Genomic DNA, 19,792 nt, shown 5'->3' on the forward strand with positions numbered 1-19,792 from the left:
CCTCTTGCAACCGTGATAATTTACTCCCCCCATCCCCCTTCGTTCTCTACATCAGGAGTGTCAAACTTATAGGTCACATGCAGTTCAATCTCATTTTAACAGTAAAATCATTGCACCGTAACCTATTAAAAAAAAACCTAAGTGTAAATAAGTACTTCCTTAAAACATTAAACCTGAAATAAATCTAGCCTAAGAACAAAAAATAAATTTACTTACAGCCAAATTTCTGTTTTTCAACTTTCTATCATTAAAAAAATGTTTCAATCAAACTCAATGAACCAGGTCAGCATGGCTCTTTGTTAAAAATTACAGAGTAGGAGTTTTCACCAATTTACCCAGCATCCAGTGGTCCAGATTGTACCCCACCAGGCCAGTTCTGACCAATGGCCACTAAAGCTCAGAAATAAAAAAAAAAAAGTAAATCACTTCCTTTTTAGCCTTTTGTTATGACACCCTAAATTCACACACACCCACACACACAAAAAGCTGAGATGACCTGAGTGATCCCAGTGAGCAGAAACCCAAGAGCAGTAGCTCTTACTAGCCAATTACAGAATCCAAATCAAAATGAAAAGACAGCAAAACTTCAAGTTCAACACTTTATTTTGTGCTTTCTTCTTCAAATAGTGAAGTGAATAATCTCACTTAGATTTTAAAAGTATTTATATAAATAACATTTCAACAAATCACAATAAGGGTTGCTATTTACAAAGAGGAATATTCAATCCTATTTTAACAATAAATAGGAGTAAATTCAAACTCTAAGTACATCTAATTAATAGAAACACAACTATGCAAAGCAATCAGGGTGCACAATGTCAAGTTTTGTAAATTAAAAAAAACAACAACATACAACTGTTACAATTCTTACACAAAGGAAATAATTAGAAAACACTGGGGGCGGGGGGGGACTATCTACAAATGTGCACTCCCAATTCATAGGGAAAACAGATATATATGTATATGTTCATATAAGGTGCCTAAATTGCACTGTGCAAAAGAGGTGTCTACAGTATATAGCCACCCATCCACTGAAAATAAGCTGCCAAGACAATATGTCCTGTCACATAATAATGCTGAGCCACTGTTAACAAAAGAAAAGAAAAATCCTTTACACAGCAACAAAAATCAAGTTACCAGGACTGAAGCGAAACAAAGTGTGAGGTTAGGGTTAGGCAAAATACACCCACTTTTCAGGCTAACTATGAATGTGCGAAAAAAGCAAGTCAATCATATCCGGCACGCCTGAAGCTCGGGCCACGTCTACCGCTGTCTGACCGCTGACGTTGGCGTGTTTAAGGTTGGACCGTGGCGCCAAATACTTCACAACATCCCGGTGGCCTTCCCGGATGGCGATGTGAATAGGAAGCGCGCCACTCCTGTCCGGGATGTTTACTGAGGCGCCGTACTCCACCAGAACCTCCACGGTGTCAAGGAAGCCTGTTCGAGCTGCGTCGTGGACAGGCGTTATCCCGTGCCTGTCCTGGACGTTGGGGTTGGCTCCTTTTTCTAACAACAGGCTGGCAATCTTGGAGTTCCCCATCATCATCACCTGTTGAAGACATTAGAGGAGAGGTGAGGAGGGTGCACTCTCAAATTCAACACCAGTGTGCAACCCTGAGAGTTTTTTTTTTAACAGTCTTGCATCAAGCCGGATTCTTTTTCAATGTAATAAACACAAGCAAACAAAGTAGGAAGAGTTAGGCCTTTAGTACATCTATGCAGGAAAAACAAATCATGCCAATACAGCAGCCCTACATTAAATTTTACACCAGTGTGTTTGGGGGGGGGGGGTTTAGAAGAAAATGAGTTAATGTTAACTATTGCACTTAAATAATACTTGAAGTCAGTTATAAAGCATAAATATCAAACAGCTTTTTAGTTCCACTTCTGAAATTTTGAGGGATTTTTAATATATTTTATTACATATGAAACATCTCAAACTCAAAGTTTCATCACCCTGAGTTTAGAGAAATTTTGAAGGACACTTTGTTTTCACTAAATTTGAACAGTGAATTAAATAATAAACACAATAACTGCAGGCGACATCCCTGTTCGGGGTCGCTCTATAAATGGTGAGGACATATTAGGTGGACTCCAGTGTGAGGTATCACTCCTATTCACTGCTGTTTATAACATGACTATAACGCTAAATACAGGCCATATAACTAAACGGGCTGTGGGGGCAGAAGCTTTCGCTTTAAGTTAAATAATTTATAATTTTACTGTCTTTACAGACACCTTTATTGACACGCTTTATTCTAACATTAAAAAGATGGCGCTACAAGCATATTCGAGAGAAGCGGCTGGTAATTTTTCCGCAGGCCATCGTTACAAAAGAGAAGGAGATTATTCTGAGACCGTAGGACGAACTATGTTTGTCCACCAAATGAAATGTGGGCTGTTAATACTTCTGTATATGTTTACAGATCTCACGTGAACACTTGAATTGATCCTCACCTGTAGGGCAGTCCTGCTAAACTCATTTGGAGTATCAGGATGCACTCTGCATTCCTCCAGGATCCTCTGCACCTCGCTGGTGTTCCCTTTGGCTGCTGCCGCCGTCAGAGCTTTGCCGGCATCCATCTGACTAAGGACCATTATAGTCTGCCTTCCTGCCTGCTCGAAGAGAGACGTACCACAGTTACGAGGAAAGCAAAACAAACACGATAAGAGGGAGAAAAAAAACCAAACTGAGGCTGGCAGGTTATTGTCGCCTACAGCTAACGTTACTACAGCATCCGGCTAACGTAAGCCGTAGTTCCCCGCTGACGCCATGTTATATGACTCCGTGCTTACTATTCGGAGTTCTGCCGGCCGCTTTAACAAAGCGTACTGCTGAACAACACAAATATAAGCTCTACCGCCAGAGGCAAGTCAACTGAAAGACACAAACAACTAGCCTCCCGGCTAACAGCTAACGTTAAAAAGAGAGCTAAAAAAAACAAAACGAAAGCGCATTCAAGCTACCTGGTTTACTTCCACAATATCCAACGCGTCGCCAAGATTTTCGACCCCGCTGTCTCCACGAACCAGTAATTTTTAAAAGTAATTTAAACAACATACGTTTATCAACATTACAAAATACATTTGCGCGCTGAGCGCTATACAGCGGTGTCTCCAGACTACAATTTACAAACATTGGGGAGAACATACGCTGGCCAATCGCAGCTCGCCAAGAGGGTGTTGCGCTTCCATATATGGTAAATCGGGAGGAGTTACAACTCTGTTACTACGCTGTCACTGTGGTAACAGGAGCATTTGACCAATCGGCGCACACGGCTAAGAAAGCGGGCGATTCGTATACGTTGAGGTCTTCAAAGGCAGTTCATTCAGATTTCTAACCTTCGAGTGTATTTCTCCAGAGGCAAGTGTGGAAAAAGGCGGGTGTAAGCATTTAATTTTGGGCGGAATTTAGCGACTGTGATTGCACAAAGCCTTACTACAATACGATGGCAAAATCCACCTTGTGTGGTGTTTTAAACTCAAGAGAAAGACAACGTTTTTCATTAACACCAAGGTTAATGATTACAAACTGTTCTAAGTGAATCATTTTATTAATTTAATAATTAAATAATTTGCAGTGCTCACACAATAGAACATCACAATCAAATTGCTCATAGATTTAAAAAACACAAAACAACACACACAAGATCAATGTTACACAGAGCAGGTGAAAATTTAAAGACATTCTTTCAGTCTAGTTAAAGTGATCATTTATGCTCCTTAGGAAGTCCTTGAAGTGAGGAAAATGTATTCAAGTTTCTCCACAGGTGTTACACATTAGTCCTCAGCTGGTAATCTAAAAAAATAAAATAAATAAAGAGAGTTAGAAAGGTTAAAATTGGACTCAGTTATTGCATCTGGGTAGGTCACTTCCTGCTTGGTACAACCAAAGTCCAACAGACTACTAATATACCTCCACTTTGTGTTATGTAGCGGACCCACGGTAAAGCCTGGTACCCACTTTTTTCTATAATCTTCATATACCGCACCTGGTGGAAAAAAGCAGCAAGACACATTTGCGTAGTTAAAGTCCAGCTTCCCACAATCATTACACCAATTGATACTGGACCAAAGGGGTGAACTACGAAGTGAGATTAATGGGTTAGTGAGCTATGCTGAGCTTAAAGAGCCTTCTGTGCCAGGAAAGTGGCTCACTTTATGCCTGGCTAAATCACGTGTTCAGAGGTTTTGCTTAAAACCGGATGAAAGTGCGATCTTTTATCTACAGCATGTTTTAAGTGCGTCATAGATTCTCTGCTGGGGAACCATTTACATTTAATATTTAATACTTTAGAGTCTAAATGTATCCAGTTTAATGTCCAGTCATCACCTTAGAAATGAAGAGGATCGCAAAAGAAACTTACGGATGAATCAATTAAATGCTTATTTTAACCTTCTCTGTAATTGCTAGATTAACAATTGCCTGCAATATTGCATTTTATTATTATATTTAGATTTGTAATTGCCATGTAATTATCGTATGATTGTGATAACGTCTCTGATTGGAGTAGGATAGTAGTCATTTTGTGTGGAAGAAAAGTCACACGACCCATGAAACACACCTTTTTGTATGAGCGAGCACAGACGTTGAGGCAGAAAGCCCGGCTTAACGGAGCTGATAACTGCCAACATGACACCCATTATCTCCAACTGGGGTTTTAGGTTTTGTTAAGTCAAGTAAGACAAAGAAAGCCTGGCTGTGTTGAACTTTATTCATAGTATAATAAGCAGAATAGGAAGCTTCCCGGGTACCACTTAGAACTTTATAATGCATAAATAATAAAAACAGTATACAAGACTTTCCATAAAGATGCTTTGATTATAGTTTAGTCACACTACTTAGGTTTTTTGACGTTAAAGGAAACCAACACACCTGTATTCCTGAGACTGTGAAGTATGGGATTTCAAATTTCACAGTTATGGGAGGTTTGCTCTCCGCCTCTTCATTCTCCACGCTGGGCAAACCAAAATGAGCTCTCATGAGAAACTCTTTACCTCCCTGCATGGATGGACACACACAGTAAAAATGTGTAAGACACAAGAAAGCATAACTTTAGTCTGCAATCCAGTCTGCAATAGTTACAACATGTTGTGAATTTCTTACAGGAAAAGACTTGATGGTCCACACAACCAGGTTCTTCTCAGGCACATATTTGGCATTTCCTGTGCTGGTTTTGAACTTTGGCGAGTCTGCATCACTGGGGACAGGGACCCTCACTTCTACGTTATTTGCCACCGACTGCTTTTTAAACTGTCCCTTTGCCTGCAAATACAGGAATGTTATAGTAGGATATCTTATGAAAGTCACCTTTTTCCTGTTGTTTAAGGGAGACTGCCCCGTCACTGGACAGGCAGCGTAAGGACGTCATTGGTTTTTAAAACCGAACAAAGACAGTTAGTTACTGATGGTTAACAGGGAGTCGTGTGATTGTTGGTTTGTTTTTTTCTAATACTGTAGGGTCTTTACCTTACGATATGGAGCACTTTGAAGCAACTGTTTCTGTGAAAATCAGGCTATAAATAAAATGGAACAATGGAAATCACTTTTTGCTCTAACAGTTTGTCTCTAGCAGGTTTGGGGCTAAACAGTTAAACCATAGATATAAATGTAATTGTGGTTAAAAAAAAAAAACAAATATAATTGAGTACAGTACCTTAACCATAATTTCCACTCGACTGTGAGAAAATTTCTCTATGACAGATTCGATCCATATCAAAGGCTTCACCTTTAAAAGACAAAAAGGTAGAGTTTAGTTACACACAAGTTTAACATTTTATCTACTTAACATGCAAATAATCCTGTTTAAATGTTAATTTAATCCACATGTTAATGTATAGTACTGTAACGCTCACATAAGTTTGCTTTCTTTCATTCACTTACTCTGTTTAAGTCTTTACACTGTTTCTTTTCCTTATCATGTGAATTTCTCAGTCATTTTTATGTATTTATTTATGTAACTAGTACAAGGAAGTAATTCTATTAGCAACTTCTACAGTGCACAAAACATAAAGATTAATAAATGCAACAAATATCTGAATTTCATATGAGTATAAAGTAGTGAGCTGGACAATACATGAGTATTGATGCGGTAGGACATGAGTTCAGACTCCCCATCTGGAGGAATGAAGGAGATTGTTCGATCGCTCTCAAAACGTGAGAGACGGACACACTGATGGAACTTCACGTCCTCCATCATCACCGTCTTTCCTTTGTCACCTGAGCATAAATCAACACAGAGTACTCAAAGTACAAATAAACAGCACCAACTTGTTTTTCCTCTAAGACTGGGGTAACACAGTGATAATGGGTACACAGAGGTCGCATACGTACGTCCAGTGAGGCCAAAAAGCACTCGATCATTGAGGCCCAGGCGCAGTTCGGGCATCCCCGACAGCATGGTTTTTAGCTTGATGCTGCCCACAATGTCACTGCTCATCACACTGCCATTAGCATTCACCTAAACAAATGACATTATTAAATCATTTAAAAATGAGTTATTTTGACAAATATTTGAACAATTATTAAGGAGAAGAAACGGATTTAAATAAATGATTTTGACTTTGTCACAAAAAGTATTTTGTCACTTAAACTGACAAAATACATCAATGGCTTCACTAACACACTGCTAAAAATTTAAGGGTACATCACAGTATAATATCAGTTACACATATCAGTAACAGTTACACACCATAGCCTCGGAGGACTAAACAGACTTCATCATGCTGAATGCTGCTAGGTGCCAGGTTGAAATTCAGGTCACATGCACTACTACATTTTGCACTTACAGTTTGTATAGTTTCTAAGACTTTAAGAACCTCTAAGACTTGTTTTTTTTTCTTGCTTTTTATATATACTGCCTATTTAAAAAACATAACTTTTTTTGCATGTAGAAGAGTAAAGTGAACGAGTCAAATTCCTTGTTTGTGTGGACTAACTTGGCCAAATCCTCAGACCCCCTGCGAGACCTTACACTGGTGCAGTGGGCCCTGGGTTACTCGTAGTGCAGGACATTGCCTCATCTCATGAGACATGATTTCCTGGAATATCAAAGCCAGACCTGAACCCAATCAGAGCATCTGACAGCACTACAGACTGTCCAAAAGCTAATTCATGGACTACTCGAGTTCTGGGAGGAGATACCACTGGACACAGTACCAAAATGTGGGAGCTATATCAGCCCGTGATTTCAATCTTTAACCTTAATTTTTGGGGTGACTTTGAATCCACCCCTGAAATGTGTATGTCAGCGAAGATTTTTTTAATTTGAATATTGCATTCATCCAGATCCAATGTGTAATTAAAGTGCTCCCTTTACAAAAATGTAAATAAGCAGTTAGTCCTAAAACTAACTTAGTTATAGGACTAACTATAGAACTGAATTGAACAAGACTTCAGAATTGAATCAATAATGTAGTCGTTACATAACCAAACCAATAGTTAGTATGCAAGTCCAATGGATTGAGGAATCCTTCCTTTCATCTTACCAATACATTGATGGACTCGATGACATCAATGAAGACCTCGTTCTTTTTGTACTTGATACCCTCTGACCTCCAGGACACAGCATTGGTCACAGTTGTCGGCACCTTGCTCTTTGCTACTTCAAGCTTGGCACCTTCCTGAGTAATGTACCTACAGCAGAGAGGTGAAGATTTGCTGTCATGCAACACCAGACTAGCTTTTAAAGATATATTTAAAAAATGTGTGTGTGTGTGCATGTTGAAGATTCTCACTCTTGTAGTATCTTGCTGTCAGTAGTCTGAGGGAATCCAAAGTCCATAAGTTCATCCAGCAGCTCATAGACAACCACAAAATTATCCTGAATGCTCTCCTCTTCCAGTTCTTTAAAGTACTCTGTGAACACCTGTGTACGGACATGCAAACACCGTCATTATCTGGACAGGATTTGAGTAACTGCCAGAATTTACTCTGGATTACAGCCATCTTTGACTGTCATGTTTCACTGATGTCCCAAAACAACAAAACCATTTCTTTGGAACCAGGATGCACAGGCAACAGGAAATATTTACATTATTCACCACACCAGGCATCACTCACCTCAACTAGTTTGTAGAGAAAGGCATACACCAAGGAAGCGTTGGAGTTCTTGTTTGTTGTAGCAACAACTGTATCGAGATCAGGTCAAGGAATGTTATGAAGTTAAAAACACTGCTGTAAAAATCAAGGACTCATCTTTTCATATGATTGCTAACGGTCATTGCCTGCAAAGGATGTCATTAAACACTCAGGACAGGGATACGGTAGAGGTTGCTGTGTTTGATCCACATGAAGTGAACGTTGCCGTGTGACATTACGGGACAGAGAAGACCTTCCTCTTCATGCTGCATGAGCAAAGGCATGAAGTGGTCAATCTCTGACATGTCCACATCACCTTTGTAGTTCCGACAAATCAGCACCTGAAGAAGGAAGCATACCAGCACGTGGTTACGAGACAACTGTTAATATAGAAATTACTACTTATGGAATGGCTTCTAGTGTCATTCTGTTAAATGATTGGAGGACAATGGATATCAAAATAGCAGAGTTTCAAACAGACCCTCAACTGGAAAAGCGATTAGAGAATGATTGGATATAATCACAATAATAACAACTGATCTTGTGATTCTCAGTAAAAAGAACTAAGCTCACTGATTTTAAACAACACTGATGAGGAAAAATATTAAAATTGTCTTTATTTTTAAGAAATACTCTTCTGTCTCTTTAATTAAAAATTTCTCAGATTAATTATCATTTTGTCCCTAATAGTGGGACAAAGTGATAAAAATTTGTCACAGACATTAAGACAAGACTCAGACATCGACCTTTTTTTAAGGTTCCGAGTGTTATTCATAATATTTCTCATACAAACATGTAATCTGTTAAAACACCAAAATATCCATAAATATCCTTTAAAAAAAAACAAAAAAACAAAAACCCAAGCCTTTATCTACCAGAAATTTACACAAATTAATCCATCTTTAATTAAACATGGCTTCATTTAGACATTTAAACCTAAAAATTCTGATGTGTGAATAAAAGTAAGCAAGAAATTGGAACATGGCCTTACTCAGCGTTCACATTCCTGTTTAGGAATGATATGTACATTTAATATATGTTAAAATACACAAACCACCAAGATGGGCAGAAATGTGAACATCAGAGGGACAGGACAAGCTGAGCACTTTGGAAGCAAAGTTAGAGAGGTGAGGCTGAGATGGTTTGGAGGGCAAAGGATGTTCAATATGCAGTTGTCAGACAGAAAGAAGACAATAGAGGAGGTTCATAGATGTAGCAAAAGGAGACATGGTGAGGGTTGGTGTGACAGATGAGGATGCTACTGGATAGGATGAGATAGAGGCAGATGATCCACTGTGGCAGACTCCAAAGGAAGCAGCCAAAAATATTGAAGATTCTTCATGGAAGTAAGCACCTGGGGAAAAGCATATCGTCGAAACTTTTGAACCCTGACACCTGCATATTCCTCCCTTAACTGATCAGACAGGAAAAGAAATTTTAATGATCAGATTATGAGATAAATAAAATCAAACAGGCAAACTGCATTTTCAAAAGACAAAACCACTAAATATAAGAAAATACCAGTCATAAGTAAAATAATAGCAGAAAATTAAAGCTTTTAATCACCAATATGACAGCACTTTACAACAGATGCTGAGACAATAATTACAATGATTAGTTACAATGTGACTATTATGATTATCATCATCATCATCAACATTATTATTATTAGTAGTTCTAGCTATAAAGTAGACAAAAATTCACCAGCATACAGCCTGTTTCAGTTGCTCCTGCTTTTTCTCTTTATTTTAATTTTTTTCTAGTTACTTATTTCTTTGTCCTTTAATACTCTCTAAGGAAATTATGTAAAGTATTCCAATTCTAATTCTGGTTGCTAATCTACTCTGAATGGAAATAATCATCCTTTTTTTGCCCCTTCATTTTAAAAGTATTAAAAAAAAAATGGAAAGCTCGAAGAGAATAGTATTTTTGATAGCTCTGTATAAAGTTAGGATCCATAAATATTTTTCTTTTAGTTGTTGATGGGACTGATTGTGTCATGACATGTATAACAACAGTCTAATTCACCCAGGTCATGCATGAGAAGGACATATTATTATCTGGTGATGGAACCTTAGGTGTAGGGGAATAAAAATGTAAATAAAAGTTTTTGATGATGATTTGTTTAACCAATCAGAACCCAGACCCCTCCAAAAACAGATCTATATTTGGTACATCCCCTCTCCATCTCAGTGTCGACTGGCCTTGGAAACGACACATGCAAAACCAACCAACCTTGAAACTTGCTGGTGAAAAAATAAATAAAAGAATGTATGGATTGAGCTTGGGTTGGAGTAGATAAATAGTAATGTCACCCCATCGCACACGCAACATGAAGCCACGAGAAACATTAACTCGAGGGTAAAGTTACATGTTCTGTCTGTCATGCCAGAGTCATGCAGGCTCCTGTGTAAACATAAACGTGACGGTGACACAAACTATCTACCTGAAGGCTACATGTGCTGCAACACGCTTTCGCTTCCATTGTTTAAAGCTTAATTTGCATTGCCATGTATCCGGAAGTAGAAAACTAAAAGTAAAATAAAATAAAATAAGAAATATAAGAAAGAGTGTGTCGCACGGTCTGTTATAAATTTTTAACAACGCGTTTAATGTTTAACAATTAAAAGAGCACCAAAAAAATTCAACCCAGCAACCAAAACTGGTTGTTGTGTTGTTACTTATTCCTGCGCGCGTGGCAGGAATAAGTAATTATCAGTTGTCTAAAATTAGCTCGAGCTTTGCTCTTACCTTTCCCTTCAGATCCAGCACAAAAATAGCGGAGGCGGACATCGTGTCTGAACCCAGAGGACCAACAGCGTGAGATTTCACGAAGCGCCGAAACTGAGTTTAAAGCCTAACTCGAGACTTTTTGCTGCAGCTTTGTCCTGAAAATGTCAGGAACCGTTTAGGCCGGGCTGATCGCGGAGTCCACGGTGTCTTTTTCCTGAAGGTCCAGTGACGTCACAGCATGCAGGTGAAACATTAACTAGCTCACCTGAGTAAATGAAGTCCAGGAAGGGTGTGCTCCCCGCTTTAGCCGCCAGAGTGCGCCACAAACCGACAAATCATAGCAGGCACCGCGACAAGTGTGTGACCTCGTGACCTCTGTTGATCGAGAGGTTTTTCAGCGTTGATCCACCCCATCACCTCCTCCAAATGCTGCTTCATATTACAAGTTAAAAAATAATGTCATAAACTTATATCTGGAATTGGGTTTTCAGAAGCAGTAAAAGCAGCACTTCTTAAGCACACCTGATTATTCACCTGTGAAGATTGTGGGTAGGTATGATGTTAGCTTAAATCTTAAGTCGCAAGTAACATTTTCTTATTTTAAGCATCTGTGACACATTTTCTTGTTGCTGTGTGACTGTTGTACAAGTTAAAAGAAATACTTGTTATTTTATTTTATTGTATTTTATTGATGTAATTGTGGTTTTTAAGTTATCGGTTGATTGTCTGTAGATCGATGGTTGGATGTGTTGTGTTGTTTTTATCTGTGGACCCTAGGAAGAGTAGTTATCACTGCGGTAACAACTCATGGGAATCTGAATAAAGAATAAAGAAAGAAATAATTATACTTCTTCTTCTTCTCATAATGATAATGACAATATTAATAAAAGTACTTTGAAAATAGAAAATTTCAAACAGAAGACCAAAAATAAAATTAAAAGTATACAGATCAATTTTTAGACTCAAAATTCAAAAGTCATGCAAAACATCTATCCATGTCTATAAATATTACATGTAAATACAAATTTTTACAGCAGCACAAACAGAAAAGCTGCCAAACCTGTTGTACGACTTTTTGTTTTCTTTTTGCTAAAAATCTAAGCAGCATAAACCTATTGAAGTATGTATTACACACTGGGGATTTTAGACTTTGTTAGTTAGTTGGTTATTAGCTTATTGGTGATGCAGTGCTCGGCGCTGTCACCTGTTTCGACCCTTCTTGGGCTTTCCGCCTGGAGTGTTTGTCCTGCCCAAGTTGAAATCTTTTTTGGATTCCTCCATAAATCCAGTTCACCCCCTATCAGATGAAATATTCTCCAGCACACCTTGGCTCTACTTTTAGTGTAGTACATGCACTTATACTTGGAATGACAGGTATTGCACAAATTTATGAGCCCTATTAAGAACCCCATGAAGACAGAAATCCAATATAAACATATCTGAGACACGTGGTGACCTCGGCTTATGCTTGTTGCTTTTTTAAAGATTATTCTTCTTTGATTTGTTTGCAGTATTTCTTTCATTGTTTAAGCTTGATCATTCTGTATTCACTATTGACATTTATAATATGACATTTCTTCTCTTAAATGACACCTGTCAGTACTTCTTCAACGATAAAGCTATGTTTTAAATGAACAATAGAAACAAATAGTTGCAGTGTTGCAGACAAACAACACGTTGGGTGTTATTAATCCCCCGAAGATTAAATCCTGTTCTACATTGATCTGCGAGTGTGGCATGCTGTCTTTAGCTTCAGGCCTGTACAAACATTTTTCTGCTCACATGCTTCGGGAGCTCGGCCTCTCCGTATGGTATTATGCCTCAGATCTCAGCCTCCACTTATCATCTGTGTGTAAAGAGGCTTGCCTTAGAATAACATGCGCGTGTGAACATTTGCATCAGGACAGCAGATGGAGATCAGTCGTTTCCAGTATCCCACTCCTTTTGACAATATAGGGTTGGTTCCTCTTATCTCGTCACTTTTTTTTCCTAATGATAAATTACTTTATCTTAGCTATAAAAAAGAAAGGCACACCTTAGACATGTTGCATTCACACAGGATATAAGATACAGTAGAAGTGACTCAGAATAGGCTGGTGCGCCGATATTAGTCATTTTATATGATGCATTTTAATTAAAATTGTGCGCCGCTACAGTTTCTTAGCACTGTGCAGCTTTTTCCATAGGAGATCTAGAAATGTTTTTCGTTTTAGGTACCAGCGTCTCTGCGTCTTCATTTAACATTTAGCAATGAGCAGAGTAGAGTATGTGTTTGGCTCTCTCTTATTAGTTGATGTTAACTGAACTATACAGAAATGACAATGGCAGAACAGAAACGGCTGCAAACATAGGGAAGCAATAGTCAGACGAGAAGAAAAATAATTTCCTGCTGCTTACACACTTGACAACAAAACAATAGTATGCCCACTCCTAATTGTATTAAAGTACTTCAGGTGTTTTAATCTGCATCCATTGGAAATTGTGTCCATGTCAGCTTAAGGAAGTGAGCATGACTGAGGGTGGGTTTTGACCTGAAATGTCTGCAGAATCTCAAATTCAGCAGAGCATTAAATATTATTTGCAATGTTGTAGCCAAAGTGGGATTTAATCTTAGATCCTAGCTTTTTATCTTTGAGTACAAAATAAACAAACAAATAAATAAATAATTAAAACTTAAAAATGGTTTTCTTTGATTTGGATAGAATTTTTTTTCTTCTCTTTCACCTTTTCTGCATTTTGATGGCAAAACAATCACTCACAATGCCCTAATGTTATTAATATTATTTGCTGTGCAGAGTTTTCCACAGTGCCATCAGTAGAAAATGGTCATCGTCAATTTTAACAGGGTTGATACATTTGTCTGACACTGGAAATATATCTGTTGCGTATATCTAAAGTCTCAATTATTTTAAATCCATTCATTTATATATAAAATAGAAACGGTTTTGATCATACCTGTCTTAATGTGACTTAAAATCAGGAGCAAATGTAAGACATTTCAGCAAAACACCACTCAAATTAAACCACTTAATCATTGTGATTAATGTTAATGTAAAATTAATATTAATTAATTTTCTTAACTGATGCTCCCATGATATCTCCAGATACAGTAGGGTAGTATTTTGTACTATGCAAGATACCAGTAAAACTCACCTGAACATGGTAAATATACAGCACAGCAATAATAATTCACCATATTTAGGCATTAGCTAAGCATAAGAGTTAAATTCTTACTTATAATGACTCGAGATTTGTATCCTTATCTCTCCACAGGTGCTAGAAACATTAGTGAGCTTGGATGTGTGAGATAAAGTGTAATACAAAATCATGATTCTATGGGAAACACCAAAACTTTGACTGTCAACACTATGCGAAAGCAAACGGAGGCTGCTGGGATCAGGGCGGTTGAACTCAGCATGGTGGCTCGGGGGGTGAAACTAATATCATTGAAAATAAAGGCTGTGAGTGCTAGCTTTGGACCGGATGTCGACTGTCCAGCAGAGATGTACCTGACTTTGCACTTTTCTCCTCATCCAATGGAGCCTCTTCATTTTACAGTGTGTTAAAACAAACAGCTTTCCATTTTACAGCACACGTATCAGCCGAGAGATAGCAAACCCGTTTGGCCTCTACAACGTCAAACAAAAGCAAAACAGGTTGTTGCTGTTACCTTGCCATCGGGACATTTGGTACTCTGTTTGGTAACCTGACAGGGGAATATCTGTCCTCCATCTGTCACCCATCTCCTCCCACTGCCGGTTTTCGTAAACACTCCCCTTTGCTTACGAATCAGTGGTGTGAGATTGAGCTCCACCCTTTTTTTTGCCACTAGGCCAATCGTAAGACAACAAACATATGTAAATGGTGAGGCGATTAGAAGATGCAGATGAAAGCCAGCATAGCGGGGAACAGGTGTCACTAGTCACCTGAGCCCCAAGGGTATCTATTGTCTCCTGGGTATACAGACAATGGTTCTCAAGCAAACTATCCGAGTGTCAACAGTGATGCTGGTGGCGAGGGAAAAATAAGGTTTAGTTTTCTGGATATGCTGTTTTACCGTACATGCAATCAGGCCAAATCGTTTGATTTAAATATGCAACCACAAGCTGACTGAAAAGCAATTGTGAAAATTGTGCAAAATATAGAGATGACATTTGGCCTCGAGCAGATGTGAGACTGTTGGGTGTGGAAATTTTCAAGTGGAATGTGGATCCCAGTTCTTGACAGACAACATACCACAGCTTTCCAGTGAGTCAACGTGACAATGATGCAGCATGTACCATCGTACGAGCAGGGCCCAAACGTGACGTCAAATCACACTTTAGTTCTCTTTATGATATGCCATAAACACAGTCCTAAAATAAGTCCAATAATTATTTATGTTATTTATCTTTTGATGGCCTTCTTTGTGTCCTGGCAAAGAGACATCCCTCTAATATGCAAACAGATAGATAGTACAGTAGGTAACCATCACACGAGTAATACTTGTGCTGCATGCACAGTCCATAAAATTAAACCTTTATGACTTAGTTTTAATCATGTCTTTACTTCTCTGTTAAAATCAACCGAGTATTATGAGGAAAACTCACTTAACTTCCTTCTGTCCTATCATGATGTTACCTTTTAGCTTTTATAGAAAGACCTTTTTTATTGTTTATTGTGCAGAACACAGAAGTATACCACATATATGAATTGGAACTTATGGGTTAGCATGACTGTTACTCTCTTTTACTCAGCATACCTTAGAGTAGTGCTTTCACAACACAATGATACAGTAAGGAAGTGAGTGAGTGCATATGACTTGCTGTAATTTACAGTCTAGATTAGATAACGGGCCCTTTTTACTAACTTCAACACTTTGCAACAAAATACAAAACTGTTTATCTGAGTTTATCAGCCCCCACAACTTTCGCTAAACAATCTTTTTGCTGTGAGGCAGCAGTGCTGATCACTGCACCTCTTGTTTTAAAAACTTAGAGTAACAATGATGTGAAACTTGAGTTTTAACTCACACCCTATGTTGCAACCTAGACACATCATTAGTGGTGTAACCTCTGGTTTTTCAGGTCTTTCAATATGATCCGCCCTTGTCTAGACAACTCAGTCAGGGGTAACCAGTCCCAACTTGTATAAAGGTAGCTTGTGGGTTCACCCTTTTGGTCCACAACAATCTTGGTGCCTTTTCAGCTGCATCAGTGATGTGCCTGATGGCTATCTTGCTGTGCAGTTCCCTGATCCCCAGTAGCTTGATAGACCTGCAGAGTGGCTCTCTGGAAAACTGTTGGCTGCTGACCTCATTCGGGGAGGAATGTAAGCTTCCCTCTTCCTCTCAAATGCCACTGACATCCCATCTTCCCAGCGAGCAGTCAACTCCAGGAGGACTACCTGCCTCGATGGCTCTGTCATTAGAAGAATGTTAGGCCTGATGACAGTCACACCTATCACCTGGTTCATTGTCTGCTCCCCTCCACACCCTGTTGCATCTCAGCCGTTCTGCTCAAGTGGGTTCCCTCAACACCTGCTTGGATCACTTCCTGGACCACCCAGCTTCTGTCTTTCCCTGGATCTTGTGACATTGATGTTCTTGAGTATTGACAAGTCCTGCCTATCCTGTCACTACCAGCAAACTGTGCCACAGCCACTCATTAATCTGATCAACAAACTCTTTACGATAAATTTACAACACAACAATACCAACAACATTCTGGAAATTAAGCCAACTGAACACAAAAATAAAAACTAAATAAGATAAAAACAAATGAAAAATAAGTCTCATAACACAGAACAAATACTGTCATAAACTGATGGTGTTTTCCTAAATATTTCCAGTTTTCTTTACTTTTGAATATCCTAAAATACTTCAAGAGTCCGATTAGTATTTTTAATATTTGTCACATTTAGAATAATCTTTTATTTCTTTTTGTCATTTTCAGTTTTCATCTCCTCCGCGACTATAGAATTAGATGCCGAAAGAGGTGCAGGCTTCATCAGGCTGTTACTTAACAAGTCTTCATGGTCTCTGTCATTGGTTTATATACTTGCAGTGTGTCTTAATTTTTCCATGAAGTGGACTATATCAGTTGGATGAATTATTCTAGTTGCTATTAAAGACACAGCACCTCTTCCTTAGTGACCAGCACTAGTGTTCTCTGCACCCTTTTAATACACAGAGGAGAACCAGAGTTATGTAGGAGGGTTATTAGATTTATGAGGGGATGTGTTTTGGTTGTTCTTGTTTATTAGTGTGTCGGGCCATCTTGGACTCTTCAAACAGTGCTGCACTTTCTTTCCTTTTCTTTAATGACTTAGGCTGAATTATGCATGTGTACTGCTTGACCACAGGGCATTAAGGATAATGCGTTTGGCCATTTATCTTTAATGGATATCCATATGCATATGGGTAAATAGAGAGCGATTCCACTCGGAAATTCTCAGTACAGAGATGAAAAAAAAAGAGTTTATTTTCAAACTTAATTTTTGTCCATTAAGATGACAAGACAAGAATATAAACCACCAACTCAAGTCCCATTAGTAAACTCTTTGCAGAATTAGGACAGCCATTAAGTTCCCGGTGAAAAATAAGCATTAGAGTACATGGATGCATTATTCTCTGCTGCGCTGTAACCGAATCAAAAAGCTGCCCCTGTCTGTTGTAATGAATAGAGGGTATTGGCTTTTCTTTATTTGAGTGTTTTAAACCACATGTCTCTCTGTAAAAAAACAAAACAAAACCCAACAACAGGTGAAATGACACTTATTTGAATGTGATAAAAATGATTTGTTTATGTTTGCTTAAGGACACAAAGTTCCCCATTGTTCTCTGGAAAAATACAAAGAATAGAATTGCTGGATGAGAGTTTAATGGTTATTAGCTGCAGCACTATTATACACTGTGTGTGCTTATTTTATTGTGTTTGGAAAGTAATGGCAGCATTTCTAGGCAACAAAAGAAAAACAGGGTCAACAGACATCCATTGTATGTTGTGTTAAATAATTAGCCCTGGCAGTGAAGGGCAAACATTCAGCCAGGTGATCAGCTTAACATTTAAACGCTTTAAACGTCCACTTGAAAAAAGAATTGGGCTCGAGGATGAAAGATTTTTTTTCGACTATTATAAGTCTCCCTATGTTCATCATCAGGGGTTTTTCTTCAAATTACAACCTTATAAAAATGGTATTAGTGAATACGTCCATTGTGGATCCTCTTTAATTAATACACTCAGAAACCTTCAAAAATAGCTCAGGTTGTTCTTTGGTCTAAGTACAAGTGTCCCCAGGGTTGAAGGTGCTTGTGTTATGAGGTATGTTGTGTATGATATAATTTTAATCATCACACTAGGGCTGTGTAGTACTTACAAACCTACTGTCAGCTTCTTCTTATTCACAGATGGATACTGTTTCTGATGCAACCCCCGAGGGACTTGTGTCTCCTCCTGAGATTGAAACACAATGGAAATTTCTGGCACAACTTCACCTATTGCTAAGTTTGTGGAGAAGAGCAGAAGAGGTTGAAGCTACAGCAACAACTTTATTACTTGACCAATGCAGATGTCGTCATCCCAGAATTGAACCAGGGATATTTCCCTTGAAATGTGTAAACCATTACACTACAGATGCTCTCAATGTAATGGTTACATTATTTTTTCACCTGTGAGAAGTTTATGGAGTTTATTGCACTGCATTTCCTGAGACTAGAGTACTTCAGCACCACATTCATACAGGCTATCTCTTTTTTAAAAATGAGCCAAGGGAGACATTAGAAATATTTCCTTTTTTGTATTTTATTAAAAAAATACCAACACAACCGAAAAGGAAAAAAAAAAAAGATATGTGCATTTAACAAAGAGAAGAAGATATACATACATTCTGAGTTGAATGAGAACATTATGCTTTGTGTACAGTCGTGCTGTATGTGCCTCAATCCCACAATCAAAACAAAACATCACAGTAAAAGAAAAAGAAAAATAAGTTATCGGATTCACGGCTGTATTGAAAAAGCAAAGGAGTGAGGAATAATAAGTTTCTTCAGTGCTGCTGTGTAAACCTTAAAATGCTAATAAGAGTTCTCAGGTGTGGTGACTTGTCCGGGAAACTGAGCAGCGTACGCAAAGGTTTGACTGGCATAACTTAAATAACAGCTGCACGACGTAGAGGTTAGCCCACCTCTATTAAAACACCTCACTTAACATGTAGTAAGTACCACATTCACAGCCAGCAGACAACAATCAAAAACCGTAGCTCTCATATTTCCATAAATAAATAAAATAATCTATTACCTATTTACAGTGTTTCTCGATTAAAATTTACAAACGTAAAAAGACGACACCAAGATATATTTACAGAAAATATATACAGAAACAGTTCATAGAGCTGTGTAAGAAATCATCTACAATCACTTTTACCTTAATTATCTTCATAGCAAGAAACAGAAAAAAAGAAGAAGAAAAAAGGATTTTCAAGCATTTTCTTCATTTTGGTTAACTTCAGAAAACGTAGCAGCTTTGGTGATTTACAGTGTAAACCATATGTAATCCACCACACTCATATCTTATGGATTCAAACAGAAAACATTAGAGATGACGGCAATATAAATGACTGACTGTCAAGCTCTGTATGCAGGATAACAGAAGGCTATATATGATGCTGTGAAGACTATCAGTGGAGTGCGATTACTAAGGCATTTACTGTATGTGCATCCATAAACTTCACTAACCTAAAAGAGTGTGACTGGAAGGCTTACGGGAGTGTTAAGACAACATGGTTTAGGCTTTTCAAGTTAAGCTCGTAAATCGGCACCTAAAGGTGTTGTAACAATCTGTATCTTTTTTTTATCTATGTTTTTTAGGCATAAAAAACATAGATCGCATCAAAAGAATCACGGCTCCAGGACTAAGAACATCATCTACTGAAACTATCCAATAGTCCTTCATTTAGTAATAATTTAGTGGTCGGACTGCTTTATGCCCTATTTTCCTA

The 19,792-nt window shown here is 38.2% G+C and overlaps 2 protein-coding genes across 2 annotated transcripts; both read right to left on the reverse strand.

Annotated features, from left to right (window-relative positions):
• Positions 1–589: 589 nt before the first annotated feature.
• cdkn2d (cyclin-dependent kinase inhibitor 2D (p19, inhibits CDK4)) lies at positions 590–3,414 on the reverse strand. Its single transcript, XM_005945737.2, has 3 exons — positions 2,971–3,414; positions 2,461–2,619; positions 590–1,552 (listed from the first exon to the last, which is right to left on the reverse strand). The coding sequence occupies exons 2-3, from the start codon at positions 2,599–2,601 to the stop codon at positions 1,199–1,201; spliced, it is 495 nt and encodes a 164-aa protein (XP_005945799.1). The 5' UTR covers positions 2,602–2,619; positions 2,971–3,414; the 3' UTR covers positions 590–1,198.
• Positions 3,415–3,533: 119 nt separating this feature from the next.
• ap1m2 (adaptor related protein complex 1 subunit mu 2) lies at positions 3,534–11,054 on the reverse strand. The gene is made up of 12 exons (XM_005945738.3): positions 10,835–11,054; positions 8,268–8,424; positions 8,066–8,133; positions 7,741–7,871; positions 7,492–7,639; positions 6,338–6,464; positions 6,081–6,223; positions 5,661–5,732; positions 5,111–5,269; positions 4,880–5,005; positions 3,920–3,995; positions 3,534–3,802 (listed from the first exon to the last, which is right to left on the reverse strand). The coding sequence occupies exons 1-12, from the start codon at positions 10,874–10,876 to the stop codon at positions 3,777–3,779; spliced, it is 1,275 nt and encodes a 424-aa protein (XP_005945800.1). The 5' UTR covers positions 10,877–11,054; the 3' UTR covers positions 3,534–3,776.
• Positions 11,055–19,792: the final 8,738 nt, after the last annotated feature.

This window comes from Haplochromis burtoni, unplaced genomic scaffold, assembly GCF_018398535.1.
Source record: "Haplochromis burtoni strain Fernald_Lab_line unplaced genomic scaffold, NCSU_Asbu1 Contig_448, whole genome shotgun sequence".
NCBI classification, from domain to species: Eukaryota; Metazoa; Chordata; class Actinopteri; order Cichliformes; family Cichlidae; genus Haplochromis; species Haplochromis burtoni.